The sequence below is a fragment of the Primulina huaijiensis genome, chromosome 4 (assembly GCF_012295235.1).
Source record: "Primulina huaijiensis isolate GDHJ02 chromosome 4, ASM1229523v2, whole genome shotgun sequence".
NCBI classification, from domain to species: domain Eukaryota; kingdom Viridiplantae; phylum Streptophyta; class Magnoliopsida; order Lamiales; family Gesneriaceae; genus Primulina; species Primulina huaijiensis.
Genome location: NC_133309.1, coordinates 1,288,373 through 1,307,310, shown reverse-complemented (window position 1 = coordinate 1,307,310; position 18,938 = coordinate 1,288,373). Strand labels below are relative to the sequence as shown.

Below are 18,938 nucleotides of genomic sequence, written 5' to 3'. Positions count from 1 at the left end.
TTTTATTGTGTGTCATTTTCATCAAAAGTCAACATTTAATGAAAATTATATATAAGAAAAGAGTTCCAAAAGATGGTAAAGCATGTAAAATAAAAAGATTATCCCTAAGACATTAACATTTTGGGGACTTAATTGGTCATTAAGGCACTAATCTCTTGATAACGTTGAAGTTATTATATTTTTATTGATTTTGTCTTAGACTTGCACTTTCACGGCAAAGATATATAGGTTTATGAAAACATAAAAATATGTCGACCAATTTAAACAAGTATAGAAATTAGGAGTTAAGGTTTTACAACTTTTCTCTTATAATGATGAGGAGTTCGAACTTTTCCGATCTAATCTTGAGGGATGAAGAACCAGATATTATTTGTATTTCTGTCTTTATCTTGGATACACATCAAGTATGAGTTGAGGCAAGGAAAATCTTTTTTCCGTAAGACGAATTTGTCCATATGAATGTGCTATACGGAATGACAATTCCCCCCAAGATACAACAACTTCAATCCAAAAATGAAGCACTACAAGTTCTGGATGTCAGCGAACAATGATATACATGAACTTTCAAGTTTCGGAGAAAAAAAGAATGCAACGAAATGTATGCGAAGAAGAAGTTCTGAATTCTCGGCAGAGGGATATATATAGAGTGAGTCACCGATATCACACAAAGGATGCACCCTTGTGTGATAAGAAATGGGACGTGCGCACAAGCCAGGGGACTCACGGTTCTGCACCAAAAGACAGTCATACGAGACGCACTGGTTCGAACTGGAGCATTGAGAGGAGGGTGCAAACATTGGACGCACTGTTTCGAAAATAAACATTATTTTTCAAATAAATTTTGTCCAAAAAAATTAATATGGTCACCAGATCAGACCGAACCGCACCCCACCGCACCCGGGCTGGGCCGATCCGGCCAACATGTCACGTGCGCGTGTTTCACCGAGACCCCAACCTATCAGCATCTTCCTCCTTCCAAAAACTTCAGATGCCACTTAGGGCCCAAACCCTTAACTCAAATTTGGAGCTAATAAAGAATACTATACTTGGATCATTTCTCAATATGGGACAACTCTCATTTTTTTCATTCACGACTTACAACTTATCCAACAATCCATCACATGAATGAAATTAATGCTTGTATGCAGATTCACTTGAAAGCTTTTGTTAATTATTATTGCATCGAGATAGGTAGTTTTGACTCGGAATCTTTTTTAGCAATATACTAATGGATTTACTAGTTTTGTAGTCACATGATGTCTTGAGCTAGCCAACCATTTATGCAAACCAAGTCAATGATTTTAACATATTCTTGTTCTCATGTTGTTTTCATTTCGGCCCTGGACCATATCTTAGATTCATAAGTGTTTTTCATTGAAGCGACCATTACTTCTCACTTATATATGTGATATCCTATCTAGAGTAACATGTCATACCCTACCTCTTAGATATAGAAATCATTAAAAAAAACTTAATCTCACCACATGTTGCATGTTTTTTCTACTTGGATTTTTATAGGAATGAACATTAACTGATTCAATTACTCAAACTAATATTTATAACTTAGTTTTATCATTGAACTAAGGTCTTGGGATCTCCAATTCACAAGGTTGGGTTACAGTTATAAATATTTTATTTTGTGGGTTTTAAGCTCATTCTTCTTAACAATTTGTACATTTAATCTCTTTTTATTCATTTAGTAAATGAATCCGCCAGATTTTCCTTTGATTTCACATATTTAACATAAATAACCTCGTTCGAGATCAATTGTTTTATTGTATTATGTCTCTGTCGAATGTTTCAAGACTTACCATTGTATATACTGCTTTGTGCTCTTTCTATTGCCAATTGACTATCATAATGAATAATAAAAGGCATTGGTTTATTCCAACAAAGAATATCTTCTAGAAAATTTCTCAGTCATTCGGCTTCTTCCCCAGCTTTATCTAAAGCAATGAACTCGGATTCCATAATGGATAGAGCTATACAAGTTTGCTTAGAAGATTTCCATGACACTGCTCTTCCACCTATTGTGAATACATATCCGCTAGTGGACTTGAAGTCTTTTGTGTCAGATATCCAATTGACACACAATATCCTTTTAAAACTGAAAGATATCTTGTATATATCAAACCATAGTTAAATGTATATTTTAAATATCCAAGCACTCTCTCTAAGGCTTTCCATTGATCCTTACTTAGATTACTTATGAACCTACTTAACTTATTTACTGTGTATACAAGGTCTGGATGAGTACAATTAGTTAAGAACATTAGACTACTTATTATCCTTGCATATTCAAGTTGTGAGATAGGTTCTCCCCTATTCTTTGCTAAATGAAAACCTAAACCTATAGGTGTTCTAGCAGGATGACTGTTTGAGGCACTAAATCTTTCAAGTACATTTTCAATATAGTGAGTTTGTGATAAATTAATTTCATTAGGTGTCCTAGATATTTTAATCCATAATATAATATCACATAATCCCAAGTCTTTCATATCAAGATATTTTTTCAACATTTTCTTTGCATTCATAATCAACTTATGATTACTTCTCATATAATCAACATGTCGTCTATATAAAGGAAGATAATTACATAAGTAATTGCAGTACCTTTAATATAGACACATTTGTCATATTTGTTGATTTTTAAAACCATTTGACTTCATTGTAGTGTTAAATTTTTCATGCCATTATTTAGGTACTTGTTTGAGTCCATATAGTGACTTGACAAGTTTACATACATTTTTTTCTTGTCTAGATACGACAAACCTCTCAGGTCGTTTCATGTATATTTCCTCTTCCAGTTCTTCATTCAAGAAGGTTGTCTTTACATTCATTTGGTGAATATCGAGGTTATGCAATGCAGCGATAGCTATGAGAACACGAATGTATGTAATACTAATAACCGGAGTGTATGTGTCAATGAAGTCATATATTTCATTGGAAGACAATGGAGTAGTGAGGGGAGTGGGAAAACCGCCCTGAAGAAAAAGATCAGGAAAATCAACACACAATTTAAGAACTCAAAACTTGCAACACTCTGCAAATATTTCCAGTAGCTTTTCCTAGAAATTATCATTCCAATTTATAGCATCACAAATTGTTCTTGTTCATATTTTAGCAGAATTTTTTTGTAATATTTTTTATGTTTTGTAAATTCATACGATTTATTGTAAAGATAAATTATGTATGGAGTTTATTCTCATAATTTTCAATACCATTTTTTTTATTTTCTATATTCGGTGAGCTTATTATTTAAAGAGATTATAACTAATAATTAAATTTAGGATTTACGTCGTTTAAATCGTAGAAGTCATTTTTTTTTACATTTTTATACAAATCGATACTTGTAACACTTGTCACACCATCAATATAAAAAATTTATGCAAACAAAAATTGACACATCCGATGGGACCAGAAATATGACGCTAGAGACAAGTGAATTCTAAGAAAGGGTTAGGAGTTCAAGCTGAAGAGGTAAAGAGGTTTAGCATAAAAACATGAACGCGGGAGAAAACAAAACAAGAGAAATAGAAGAAGCATCAAAGCTTACGGCTGACGATATTCTAGTGTACATGAAAACGGTGGTGAGTTATGTTTTGTTTATGTTGGACATGTTGCAAGACAATTGTTGGGATATGATAAAGGAGAAGGAGTAAGTCTGTTTAGTCAAATAAGTCATGTAGTTGATAATAGATATAAACAATATAGTTTATTACGTATTCAAGTTAAGTGTTGTTTAATGATTATAGTATATCTAATACACTGATGTAAATAGTATGTTGACCGTACTATTTTGTTGTGTATGTATTATATTATGATATAGTCAAAAAAAAATTTTTATGCATATTACGACACATATTGTATGATTAATTATTTGACATATGCTAAACCCTAAATGGTTATATGTATTATTTGTTAGGCCACATGCATAGTTTTTCTACTAGTTGACTAACGAATCATTAGTCGGCAAAGATTAATAATCAATGATTATTAATTAAAATGGTGGCTCATGAAATGGTGCATATCATACTACTAATAATTATTAATTACAATGGTGGCTAAAAAAGTATAAACATGCGACATTTTAGTCGGATAATATTGATTATTTATTTCACATCAAGCTACTACGATTTTTATTTTATATTAAATGATGAATAGAATATTATTGAATAATCAAAATATAATACATGGTAAAGACTTGACGCGTGAGAGTTAATAAATTAAGTAAGTATCTTGTGAGACGGTCTCACGAATTTTTATCTGTGAGACGGATCAACCTTACCGATATTCACAATAAAAAATAATACTCTTAACATAAAAAGTAATATTTTTCATGGATGACTCAAATAAGATATTTGATCCACGAAATTGATTAGTGAGACCGTTTCAGAAGAGATTTTTGTAATAAATTTATGTGAAATTTCAAACCAAATGCAAATTTAGCAATGAATCCATTTGTCGACCCCGTTTTGAAGATATCGGAGCCATTAATCATCTCCTAGAGTTGTCCATTTCATGGAGAGATCGTTATAATTCGAAAAGGACCCCCTTCTCTGTTCATTAATTACAATTGACCCCCTTATAATTTATTTTAGGCCCACTTATTTCAATGACCATAATAATATTATATTATAATATTAAGTATGACTTGAAGTTTGGTATGATACTTATCTATAAGGAATATATTGAGTCTGTATCACGAGTTGTATTTTGTGAGACAGATATCTTATTTAGGTTATCCATGAAAAATTATTACTTTTATGCTAAGATTATTACTTTTTATTGTGAATATCGGTAGGATCGACCCGTCTCACATATAAAGATTCGTGAGACCATCTTACGAGAGCCATACTCTTATAATTTATGTCGATGATCTTTGTTGAGAGAGTAATCGATTCGTGACGTTAATTTTGACTATTTCGCAGTTCTAAAAAAAATTGACTCATGTCGTGTCGTTACTATTAGTTATAGTTTTTGATAAAAACAACAAATTAAATATCTATCGTATCCTATGTATAACTCAAATTTTTTTTTTGTTCGAAAAAATTATAAACAAAAAGTGATGTGATATGAGTCTCCATGCAGATTACGTAGATAATTTTAAAATTATCCCTTTTTTTTTCATATTTCTCAATTCAATTACTTTTTATGTGTATCTTTTAATATTTTCTTAATTATGATAACTACAAACTGTTTATCTTGTTATATTTTATTATTAAAATATAATATATTGTATTATGTATGTTTATTTAATCAAATCAATTATTATAATATTTTCTTAATTATGATAACTACAAACTGTTTATCTTGTTATATTTTATTATTAAAATATAATATATTGTATTATGTATGTTTATATAATCAAATCAATTATTAAAATCATGACACTGTAAATTATTAATATACAACTTATTTTAACTTTCCAAAATTAATTTTAAAATGAAAAATTGAAAATTCTCATGATAAAAAATATGTTACATATTTATATCAAGGATTAGGTCTTTTGTGAGACGGTCTCACGAATCTTTATCTGTGTGACAGGTCAACCCCACCAATATTCACAATAAAAAATAATACACTTAGCATAAAAAGTAATATTTTTTCATGGATGACACAAATAAGAGATCCGTCTCACAAAATACGACCCGTGAGACCGTCTCACACAAGTTTTTGTCATGTTTCACAAGATGCAATCAATTATGGAATTTTAAGATCATATTTTATTCTTCATTTCCATTGAAAATTTAAATCTTTTTTTTAAATATAAAAAAATGTTATAAAATTAAAAATTAATTTAAAAGAATAATAAAAAAAATAACTTGCGGTAAAGAGGACTTCGACATGCTCCAATTATAATAAAATATATTGTTTGCTAAATTATAATTTTAAAATAAATTTGTGGTAAAGATTGATTTTGCGGCGTGATTAACTTAATTTTTTTAATCTTATTTGGAAGTAATCAATCCTAAAGGGCTCTTTTGCACCACGAAAATATAATTAAATATTCCCATTATTTATGAGAATATAATAATGTTTAAAATATAATTATTTCTTTTGAAAAATATAATTTATAAAATAATATATACATTAATTATGAGTATCCGCCATGTGCGTCCAATCCAACAAACATATATTAAGCAATCAATTTTTAGAACATCAAATCGATATTATATAAAAAAAATATCTTTAAATAATCATTATGTTTTTAAAATATTTCTATTATTCAATCATCTAAACACATGATAAGTTTTAAATAATATAATTTTCGTTGATTATTTTATCCATTTCCTCTAAAAATTAATTATATTTTATATTTTTCTAATTTATTCATATAAAATATTTTCTCCATAATTTCGAATTCTTCTTTAAAAAAAATTTACTTTATAGATGATAATTTTGTTTATTTATGTTTTAAAAAATAACATGGATATGGAATTAATTAATAAAAAAGGAATATGAAAAATCCGAATTTCCAATTCTTGGAATGATTAATTGATATGCCAAATGCATAGAATTTAGGGATTTTTTTAATTGAATAAGGTGTTGGAAAATTTGAATCCAAATTTAGAGTTTGAACTAAAGTTATAACTCATGATTGTGGAGGAAGTGTCTTTTGACTTTCCACATTCACGAGTTAATTGAAGATTTTTTATTCTGTATATTCTTGAGTTAATGAGAAGATTAATTAAGTTAATTAATCTTACATGACTCTTGATGTACATTTTGAGGTTTACAAATAGGATGTTCATTTCCTCATTTCAAGCATATAAAATAAATTTTACAAACACTCGCGATCTCTCTCAAGAATTCTCTTGCATTTCATATTGTTAACTTTTCATTTGACATCCGTTAAATTTCGGTGATAAAGTGAAAGTACGTTTTCAGTTCGCCGGTGTAGTGACTTCGTGCTAAGTTGCTGCAAGGTTTTGCCGTTGTATCCTAGGAAACAGTTTTCCGTCCAGATCCACGAAACACCGTCGGAGAGGACAAAACCGTTTTAAAAAAACTGTACTTCGAACATGCCTCGGTTTGATTTACTGTTTTCTTGTTGTTCTTTTATACACGATATTCATATTTTTCAATAGTATGCTTATTTTCGTATGCTGCTTTTGATTTTCGACTATCGAGACCTCAACAAGACCTGTCCAAAAGATGAATTCCCTCAGTCGAACATGGATATACTTACTCATCAACAATGGTTAGAAAACTTTTCATTTATAGATTGCTATAGTCAGTATAGTTAGATAAGAATGGTTCCTGAGGATGCCGCTCTATCAGTATCTTTAAAAATTTGCTTTCATATTTTTGTTATTAGCAACTTGATGAACATAAGATAGTATTCGATAAATAAAATGTTGATATAATTATAAAACCAAGTATATATAAAATTGATTAGAAACCCTTTCTATACCACATAGATGGAAAATATCCAATATAAATAGGATAAAGTCGACGCTAGCATATGGTCATTGCTTTAAGTCTATTTTCAGCACCGATGTTACAGTCATCGCTGCCTCCATCAAGGCCAAGGTTGTCGCTAGTGTCGTCACAATCATCGACATTGCTATTGTCAAAATATAGCAGACACATGTCACAATTCTATAGGTTTAAGAAGATGTCCACAAACTCATATCCAACATCGGGCTAATATCTTGATTTACAATACGAAGTAATCAAGCAGGTATATTACCAGAACACCATACAACATAAAAAGAAATAACGGAAGCTTCACGAGCTATTCGATGAGCAACCCCGTTGACCGATCTCGGCATATGGTTGATAGATAATAAAGCATACGACTTCAGCATGTTGAGTATGTCGAAAGTGAGCACTCCATTCGGACCCAAGTCAACTAAGGAACTGTTTATGGTTTGTACAACATTTATCGAATATGAGAAAATATTAATATTGTGAAAACTTAGATTCAAACAAAACTCCATATCAAACCTAATCGAACTTATCTATACATAATATGCATGAATTCGACAATTTTTTAATATTTTTTTGGGAAAAAATTTAGAAAAATAATTACATCACTATTTATAATTATAAATTTTTTAAAAAATGTAAATTGTAGATATGTGTTCCTGTAAATAGGTTTATATGTCTTAGACAACCTTTTTTTAGAAAATAAACTTATAAAGCTGATTCCTAAAAAAAAAAAAAAAAAACTTATAAAGCTGATTGCTTATAATTCATTGATACTAAAATTCTCTCAATTTAATCAAAAATCTTTTTTTTTTTAAAAATAGGTTCTATATTCCTCGGTCAAATTTTATTTGAGTAGGTCTCTTGTGAGACGGTCTCACGAATCTTTATCTGTGAAACAGGTCAACTCTGCCGATATTCACAATAAAAAGTAATACTCTTAGCATAAAAGGTAATATTTTTTTCATGTATGACCCAAATAAGAGATCTGTCTAAAAAAATACGACCCGTGAGACCGTCTCGTACAAGTTTTTGCCATTTTATTTTGCAAAGTAGACATCTATCTCTTTGAGTTTATTTGCATTCAGAGTTGAATGGTTAAATCACTCCAACTCAAACACGGTCGAGTTTAGAAGATCAAGTGTCACCGGATGCAGATCTCTATAATAAGAGTGTGCAATTTTTTGGCAATCTTTACTATATATATTTCAAAAATACAAAGCATTACCTACTTTCCTATCTTGAACAAAAATAATAAATCAAATATAAATTCATATATTAAAAAAATTGAATATAAAATTTCAATTATATTTGATTGCAAAATAGTATAATTTGTCTCCCACCATTAATCTTCTACTTGTTAAACTAGACCACCCAAGCACTAGGATTTGTCTATTTCACAAAACAGAGGCTAAATGGTGTGTGGGAAGGAGTTATTTGTGACCCACAATTGCATATGATTAATTTTCAGTTGGCACAAATGCATGAATGAGACAACAATACCATACATGTGATTCTCTCGATTAGGTAATTATGACCTCCATATTTATATATAGATGAGGATAATTTAAAGTATAAAAGATATCATCAAACGTAATCTTTTAATCTGTCTATGTCCGTTATTTCATTGTTACCAACATAACATTGTATTTTACTTAGTATTATTACATGTCATTTATATATNATATATTAATTTTACTAGTTTGTCGTACTGGGTCCGAGTCTTTATTCTTTTTATTTTGTAGTTGTTTTTTTATGTCATAACATGTTAATATATTTCATTTGATGTGTTTCTATTTTATTTTTATATATTTACTAAAATCGTGTGATTAATATAGTTAATTATTAAATAAAATAGATATTGAAAAACGAAAATGATTTTTTCGTCCAATTTTTTTGTCACTTTACGATTTTAATCTTCTAAGTTATGAAAATAAATGTTATGCATGGTAAAATGACGACATCTTGAACATGCGAGGCAAAGTGGTATATCAAAGGACCCACATCTTGAACCTGTAGGATCTATATCTAGATTTTCGGATTTGGTGGATCGAGCGATCGGTCATGACGAGGACGTCGCATTCTGAAGTATGAGTGATTGTACATTAGTTGAAAATAAAAATTTAAAATGTTTTATAAGAGATTACAATAGATTCAGAAAGCATCTTTGGTTAACATTTTCATAAAGTGATAATTTATACGAAATAGATTATAAATAATTAATACTCGTTGCTCGACCAGAACGTGCTTCTAGACCCGTTGATTGGGTATAAACCCGTCCTGCGACCCGTTTGATCGGAATTAAACCAGGCTCATTGTCATCGATATTTTTGGGTATGAGTTCCCCTTAATCTCCACGGAGGGAGACGGGGATGACGCCTCCTCCGATTGTCACACATAGTTATTAATACACTTCACTATCGCAAAAGGCTCATTTTGTTTTCGATGGGCCGAAATTCGGCCATTTATTATGGGCCAGAATTTGGGCTTTTTCAAAAAGAAAATGTTGCGCTCTGTTTTCTCCGCCGTCTCCGCTGCTAAAAGTGGGAGCTCGCCGGCGCTTTCAAAATCTCACTTCCCTACCGAATAATTCCTTCGCCTCGATCTTTCTTGCAAGTAAAAACTCTGCAAATTTCTCTCTTTTTTTTTGTGTGTTCCAACGAATTTGTGTCATATGCCTGCATGCAGTACTTTATGCGTGCGAATCGATGTTTTTTTTTTTTTGTTTAGAAATGGAGCTGCAATCGTCTACGACGTTGGTGTTGTGCGGGAAATCGACTGTGGAAAATGAATTAGCCAGGTGCTTGAAGAGTAACAACAGATTGAAGCTCCCCGATGGTTCTCCATTAAACGTCGTCTTGAATTCGGAGATAGAATGCATAGATAGGACTGAAAATGAAGGAACTTTTTGCGTGAATTCGTATATGAGTTCGCTCTCAACTTCTCGTTTTGGAAGGCTGCTTGTTTACTCTCCGAAATTGGCTTCCACACATGATGTTGTCTCACAGTAAGATCAATTACTTTTTTTTTCCGGCTCATCGGTTTTTCTTCTTCTTTTAATTCTATGTGAATTAAGTAAGTGTGTGTGATCTTTGATCAAGTTTACGTGATCATTAACTGTGATGCATCTTTTCAAATGAATTATCTATGTAGTATGAAGTGATCTAAAATTATGATGGGTAAATCGAGCTAATAATATGTTCGATAAGCATTGGCTATTTGTGTTATTAAGTGAACCAATGTAGTTTTGAGTCCAAATGTTGAACATGGACACGAAGTTATTTTGAGAAGTCTCAAATCCATTCTTCCTTGTACAGAGAAATCATATTGCTTCATATAATATTTGTTCCTTTGAACAGTGGAATATTTTGTCAACATTTTTGGCAGTAATTTCGAGGAGTTGCCTGTCGGTGGAGTATGTGTTGCTGATGTACAGTTCAAAGGCAGAGGTAGTAACATTATTTCCTCAATATGTATTGGAATTTTGTTAATTATATTTTAATAATTTTTGTCTTTGTTATGGTGTGCGAAGGACGGTCAAAAAATGTTTGGGAATCACCAAAGGGGTGCCTTATGTATTCATTCACAATACAGATGGAGGATGGCCGAGTTGTCCCATTGGTGCAATATGTGGTTAGTCTGGCGATGACTGAGGCAATTAATGATGTTTGTCGGAATAGTGTAAGAGCTAGTAGCTGAGCTTTGGTTTCTTTGAATTATGAAATCAAAATTCATGCATTACTTCTTCTTTTGCTGTTAATTGGTAGTTGGCATTTCAAACCTTCATTTTAAACATTTGCTCTTGTGTATTATAATTTTTCAGGGCATGCCACATCTCAACGTCAGAATAAAATGGCCAAATGATTTGTATTTAGATGGTGCTAAGGTGGGAGGAATTTTGTGCACATCAGTATATAAGTCAAAGAAGTTTAATATCAGTTCTGGTAAGCATTATAATTGGTTGATATTGCACAACTGTAACTGTTAATGTTCCTCCAATTTATAAAAATATTGTGCAGTGTTTCCCATTTTAATTTGGTTGCATGCCTTTCATTTTGGAGACATGTTGTGATTGATTATGCTCCACAATATTTGGAGTTGATTTACCATTATTGAAAAACATATTTCATCGAGATTTTAAAATATATTTTTGCAGGGGTTGGCTTGAATGTTAGTAATCAGAAACCAACGACATGCTTGAATTCAGTTCTGCAAAGATTGACACCATGCGCTCACCAATTGCAACTTGAAGATATCATTGCAGCTTTCTTCAACAAATTTGAGAGTTTTTATGATATTTTCATAAATCAAGGTGGTTGTCTTCCTTTTTCTCCGTTGTGACTTGTTTACTCGATTTTATTTAATCTTTACACTCGGTATTTTAAGACTGAAAAGAAGCTTTTACTTCTTTCTCCAATCAAATATTTTAGCTTTACGTAGTTTTTAGCATTCATCTGAACTATTTTAGACTCCTATGTTCTTTTTAGTTAGTTATGAACAAGCACATGGATATTTACTGTCACCAAAATTTATTCTATGATTCCTTATCAGGAAAAGATATAATTTTTCGTTTTTCGGGTATCATGCAGGCTTTCAAACTCTTGAAGAATTATACTACAAGACGTGGTTGCACAGGTGAAAATACATAGTTGTGATTCTTACCGTGTGCCACCATTGATTATTGGCACGAGGGAGAAGTGCGTCCTAGGTTTATCTCATGGTGAATTTGAAATGTATTCGTGCTTGATAGGAATACAAAAGCGCTAGCACAACACTCACTTATACGTGTGGTCGTTTTGACCTTAATTTTTTGGTCGTATAGACATTGTTTTTGACAAGTTTATTTTGAGATGCAAATAGTTAAATAGGAAATGGAACTAGCAGCCATAACATTATTCCAATCTTACTTCGAATTTGTCTCTTCCATACAGTGGACAAAGAGTCATAGTTCAGGAAAAGAACGAGAAGCGAGAATCAATATCAGAAGATGTGGTCATAATCCAGGTGATTAGATCTCTTAGCCTTTCTTTTTCCTTTCTATCCTATTCAAAATTTCCTTTGCATTTCTTTGTCCCTACAATTTTGTGTTGAAATTTTAGTCTCTCACTCAATATTTAATTTGGTGCCATCTGCATTTCTGGGGCAGAAATCATTTTACGTAGTGAAGCACTGTCGGATAAGTTTGTTTGGCAAATGATACTCTCCACGTTGCATCAGACGTGCTAAATGCTATTGTTTTTAAAAGCCTCGGTCGTTCTTAGAGTATGAATTAAATAGATTTTTATTAATTAAATTAGGCATTGGGGCCTCAAGTAAGTTATTCTATTGAATTCAGTTATTGGCCACTTCTGACGCGAATTAACTTCTCCGAAGAAAACTATATGGAGGAATAATAATCAGAAAGAGAGCACCTATTTCAGAAGGTGATGCATTTTGTGGGAGGAGCGTGAAGTACCGAGAAGAAGTTCCAATGTTGGCTTAGAGGGACTCTGAAATATAGAGCTGTTCCTGGGGACGGTTAATTGATGGCCCTAGTATGCATGTTTTTTTTTTAGAAAAGTAGGCCTCTCCCATGAGACACTAGGGCTATTTTTTTAAAAAAAATACCTGCTAATCCTGAGAGATATTATTTAGCACGAAGAACTGAGTTTTTATAAGCAACCATATCAATGCTTCAAGCAAATATAACTTCCTTGCAATATCGTGTGTATGTTCTGAATTGTAGAATGTGAAGAAAAGGTAAACTTTTTAGCACAAGTAACAGCCAATTAATTCTATACCAACTACTCATGGTGCACCAATGAGGCAATGACCAGTTTTAGATTGAGGCCACAAGTCAAGTGAATTTTTTTCATGTGGCTCTATGCCTCTGCAATCACTATATGTGTTTCAAGCGTATGAATGATTGCCAAAGCGGAGGAATCAGTCCATTCTCTATATTTTTGTGCTTGAATACAATTCTTTTTTCTACTTTTTCACACGTTCTTTTCATAATTCTGGTATGTAAAGAAAGCTATAGCAATTAAAATAATCTATTTAACTGTTGCATTTACATAATTATTTTTGACAAAAATGCACATTAGTATCTATCTGCAATAAAAGCAGCCTATTTTCCGTATACAGGGCTTAACACCTTCCGGCTACCTATTAGCTGTCACTGAAGAAGATGGTCAAACATGCGAGCTTCATCCAGATGGAAACAGGTATCATACCTTCCTGTCACCAGATATATGTACTCTATTTCTCCTCTCACATAATTTTGCGTCTTCAAATAATCGGTGGATATCTTACATCATTTGTGTGATGCATTATTCAACGAAGAGAAGAGCAAAGCCATGTAACTTCATGAATAGTATTTGAAAGTCATAAAAATAATTTATTGGAGTGAAGACTAATGCTTCTATTCAGAATTGGAGAGCATTTGTTTAGTTAATTAATATGTAGTTCTTCCTACAGTTATGAAAGCTTGAGGCAGACTAAGGCACGTGTTCGATAGCCTAGTCGCAAATCTCAAGCCGAGGCATGCACCTTGCCAAAAAAAGACAGTACTATAGTATAATGTTCTTAAATCTAATGCACGAAGAAAATTACGTCATACCATTTAATAAGTACTCTGTTAGCTATTCATGAATGCTAAACCCAATATTCCTTGGTGCTCAAGCAAACTATAGACGACTAATGAAAAATTCATTTGATTCATAATTCCTTCATTCAAGACACACTTGAAGCTAGTCTTCCTCTAGCCTTCAAACACCACTAGAGGCTTTTGCATTATAGTCAAGACGTGTTCCACTAAAGTATCGTTCGTTCGGCTTCTGCCTTTCGACAAAAGATCGTGTCTCACTAAACCTTGAGCCTGTGGACACGTTATGTGAGTTTTACTAATTAGTGTTTGTCCTATTCAATCGAATACAGAGTTGCCAATAGCTTTTATGATGTAGTTCATTGAAGGTCTCATATTGGTTACTCAGCCTCCATGACATTTCATGTTTGACATGGATCATTGTGCTTTTACTGGAAACACAACTGTCACAATATTATTCTTTCAATAAATCTATGATCAAACCAACTTATATGAAGCCATCGAACATTACACAAGCTAATTTCGTATTAAAAATGTGCCATCAAAACTAAAAATTCCAACTTATAACATGCACATATATAAAACGTGAATTCTCATACTCCACCCAACTCCTGTGTTGCTATCCAAATCATAACCTATATTGCATAGTAAAGCATTGTCCACAAACAAGATCTTGCTCCACACCTAGTTATTCAGTTCAAATTTTCCACAAAACTTGATACTCCTCTTCTTGTTAGATTGCTACATTATTTTGAAATTCTTCGAAGTCGCCCAACCCTTATCATATTTTTTCGAATCCTTTAATGTTGTCGATCAATTATCCAAGCATCATTCCAGATGATATATTTCAAGCAGCATGATCTTCAAAATGCTACATGTAGTACTTACATTTATCTCCCATGTGGTTTTTCATTCAATGTTTGTTTATATTCACTTGGACTGACTTGATATACTCCATGTGGCTACAGTTTCGATTTCTTTAAAGGACTTGTCAGAAGAAAACTGACCTGAAGAGGCTGCCTTTTGGTGAGAATGTTGTTTTCTAAAGTCTACTTTCTTACATCACATCCTAACCATCCATTGATATCCTCAAGACTTTTTCCTCAGTCTCTTCTTGTCTTCATAATTTATATTTTTAGGCATAATTAAGAAAATAGGATAATGGTTTTATCATGTACTTAGATAACAGATGCTTACAGCATACCAGATTGTAATGATTACACAATTCATGTTATAATGATTGTGTATAATTTGTGTAGTTTTTCTTATGTTTTCTTGTCTGCTGGATATTTTTTCTATGTTATGCTAAGTAGGATGGATTTCAGTCAATAAATCTTTAGCTAAATGAGAACTTTTGAATCCCTGAGCACTGTGTGATCCATATGTAAATATGTGAGATCCACATGAATCAAATGGTAAAACACGACGGAGAGAGAGTTACACTCGGTGTAGCATAGTCGGATATCACGTACTCATGTACATGCTTGATAAATCGACTGACTCGAAGGATTGAGTTGTATTTTTCAAAAATTTCGAAGTCTCTTATAATAAATAAAACAACATTTTATATATATGTGTGTGTGTGTGTGTGTGTGTGTGTGTGTATAAAAATGAAGAAAAAATTATGCGTGAAAATAAAATTCTGGTTATTGTACAAAGATTGAAGAGACTAATGTTTCGGCTCTATATTATTCTTTGCAAGAGAATATTTACATATAAACTTGTGAAGCTAAAAAAAAACTATTTCCTATATATAGACTAAAAATTTGGAGTAGAATATTAATTTTTTTTTGTCGATCAATTTCGTATGGTGATAATTATTTACGTTAAAAATTATTTCGAAAAATCTATGTTTAGTATTTTTTAAATTTATATTTTATTAAGTATTCCTCTTAATAAACAGAAAATACGTATATGAAAAATATTCAGTTTCCAATGTTATTAGAAACTTGATAAAAACATTTACAACCGAAAAATATTGAATTCACATCGATTTTTACTCCAACTAGGTAGGAATCATTACTCGTACTGAAAATCAACTTTTATTATAACTTTGAATGTATACTTTCTAATAAAAATCACNTTTATTTTTTCGTAACAACACAATCGTCTTTTGTGTGTATATATAATTGAATATGCTTTTCAATTGTAATAATTGAGAAAGTTCCCCCACATATCTTTGACAAATCGCAAGCAATGCGGCCAAGATTGCATGGGACAGGGCAAATTTAGCTTCCATACACATGAGGAATCAAACGTTTTTTTAATAATAATAAAAAGAGTAGGTCTCTTGTGATACAGTCTCACAAATTTTTATCTGTGAGACGGATCAACCCTACCGATATTCACAATAAAAAATAATATTCTTAGCCTAAAAAGTAATATTTTTTCATGGATGATCCAAATAATAGATCCATATCACAAAATACGACCCGTGAGACCGTCTCACACAAGTTTTTGCCTAGTAAAAAATCCATAATTTTACATAAAATTTTGAAACTTATAGTTTCTAATTTTTTCCAAAACAAATATGTTGAAAGCTCCCCGCTAACAAACATAAAAAGAAATTATAACTCAAAGGATCTTGAGAATAATATCCTCTTACGAGAATTATATTCATAATGTATGCAGAAAAACTTTTACACTGACGGGTCATGAAAAAATACGGTTTAATTCGAATTTCATTGTTAGGAAAAATTACATTTTTAGTCATGTAATTTTGTCGCCGTGATTTGATCCTAAATGTTATCAAATTTTAGTCTTATTCTTATATCTTCAAATTTTTATAAATTTTATTTATTTTTCATCGAGAGTATTGATGTGACACTACGATAGTTCCACATCAACGTCGCATTGATGTCGCATCAGCATCATGTCAGAAAAAATATTAAAATCACAAAAAAACAAATATAGTAGATTAAGACTAAAATTTGACCACGTAAATGACCACAATCACAAAGAGACGAATAAATATATAAAACCAAAACACAATTTATCCTTGTCAATATCTATGATGTCTCTAATGGTCAAGAAACCATGAGCCAACGATATATTAATATACTATGTGGGGTGTAATTAAAATAATACCACCAAACAAATATATTTCCTATCATAATTATTGTTTAGTATTATATTTATTTATGTATCATTATTAAATGTATCATTATTATATTTAATTTTCTTGTTATAATTATTAATGTGAACAAAATAGGAGGATATATATAATAGTAGTTGTGTAATAATAGTAATGAAAAATATCTAAATCTTCATATGACAACACCATCCTCATTTCATCAAGGCTCTTGTATCAATCAAGCAACTCGTGTACTTGGCTATCGAGGCATTAAGTTTGGGCTTTAATATGGATTATGATACAAATGCTTTGTTTAATATGGATTATGTTACAAATCCTCATTTCATCAAGGCTTTTCTATTAATCAAGCAACTCAGGATTCAACTGCTCGTTTTATTGTAAAACATGTTTTTCAGACTATTGGATTATTTCAAACCTTTTCAGTAGTTCAATTCGTTCTGTTTAGAAATCAAACCGCTGACTTTATTGTACTCTAGATACAAAACATCCTATGACAAGTAACCGGTCCAGACTATTGAACGAGTTCAAACCGTTGTTTTCCAACCACACTTCAGAAAGATCAGTATTGAGAACTCTCGAAAGGAAGGTGTATTTCGAGCCGTTCAATTGAAAGCTCAATATAGAAAGATTACACAGTATCCTGCTAACTTCCGAAATGACAAGAAACCACTCTATTCGTATATGATATGACAGCTTTATCAAAAGCATGGACGAGCATTTAATGATAAGTACGGAGTATGTCCATATTGTTGAGAAACAGTACAGATGATCGTTGAAATACTCTACTATAAATATGCAGTACATCTCATTGAAGAAGATTAACGAAACTATTTCAAAAAAATCGCTGAAATTTTCAAGAAGACGAATGTATATTTCCAAGATTTTTGAGCACACTTATGAGTTCTTCTTTTCGATTACTCGACCAAAGCACATGCGCATAAGAATATATCATATACACAAGGATTAATATGTGCTACTTCAACTAAGTCAAGCCGTTACAAAGCTGATCGTTGGATCATCATTATTTGTCGTATTGTCCGGTGAATCGAAAGTTCTTAAATATCGAGGTCTTGTAAAATGATCACTAATAATTTCAGTCTAGGTAGTGTGATAAGTACTAATTGAAGTGGATCATTACAAGACGTTGTAAAACTAAAGTCTTTTAGTGAAAACATTCATAAGTGGAAGAAAGAGTGACGTATGAGTTCTATTTCCAAACATTCATAAAAAATTTTGCGCCCTTTACTTACACAATTTCACCTTCTTGTACATTCAAACTTTCAGACGCTTCTTGTTAAATTGTCAAGTGTTGTGTTTATCACTAGTCTAACCAGACTATTTCCACACCTATTTTATAACAAGTGCTCTTTAAAAGAGTTTATTCACTTCCTCTGAACTCTAACTCAATTGTAATAAAACACATAAAATATATTTTCTAATTATTATATATATAATTTTATAAAAATATGACGATTGCACATACATAAAAAAACATTTTAATGAAGTGTGTAGCCGTATCTCCGGCCACCTCCGTCGTGCCGGTGAAAACCAAAAACAAAGAAGGCGCCGGCTTGCCCCGTTGCCTCCTCCGCCAACTCCCATATATATGTACACTCTTGAAAAAATCACTATCACATTGCTGGTTGTTTTATATATGTCAATAACATTTTAAAGTGAAACTTTATTTAAAATAATGAATTTTATTGATAAAATTTTGTTTAAAATTTTAAAATAATCTTTCTTTTTGAAATATTTCAATCTAATCTGTATTTATATTTTTTTATTGGAAATATGAAATTTGAATTCTATATTATCATTTGATATATA

At 31.4% G+C, this 18,938-nt stretch overlaps 1 protein-coding gene across 2 annotated transcripts; it reads left to right on the top strand.

Annotated features, from left to right (window-relative positions):
- Positions 1 to 9,885: 9,885 nt before the first annotated feature.
- LOC140975122 (biotin--protein ligase 1, chloroplastic-like) lies at positions 9,886 to 15,285 on the top strand. 2 transcript variants are annotated; one of them, XM_073438664.1, is made up of 10 exons: positions 9,886 to 10,050; positions 10,165 to 10,441; positions 10,822 to 10,883; positions 10,967 to 11,115; positions 11,258 to 11,378; positions 11,591 to 11,746; positions 12,024 to 12,069; positions 12,366 to 12,438; positions 13,558 to 13,637; positions 14,986 to 15,285. In XM_073438664.1, exons 2-10 carry the CDS (start codon positions 10,167 to 10,169, stop codon positions 15,026 to 15,028), a joined length of 1,005 nt encoding a protein of 334 aa, XP_073294765.1. In that variant the 5' UTR covers positions 9,886 to 10,050; positions 10,165 to 10,166; the 3' UTR covers positions 15,029 to 15,285. The 2 variants fall into 2 exon arrangements, with proteins under 2 accessions (XP_073294765.1, XP_073294764.1); XM_073438663.1 differs by lacking the exon at positions 9,886 to 10,050 and having other exon boundaries at positions 10,209 to 10,441; positions 10,794 to 10,883.
- The last annotated feature ends 3,653 nt before the right edge of the window (positions 15,286 to 18,938 follow it).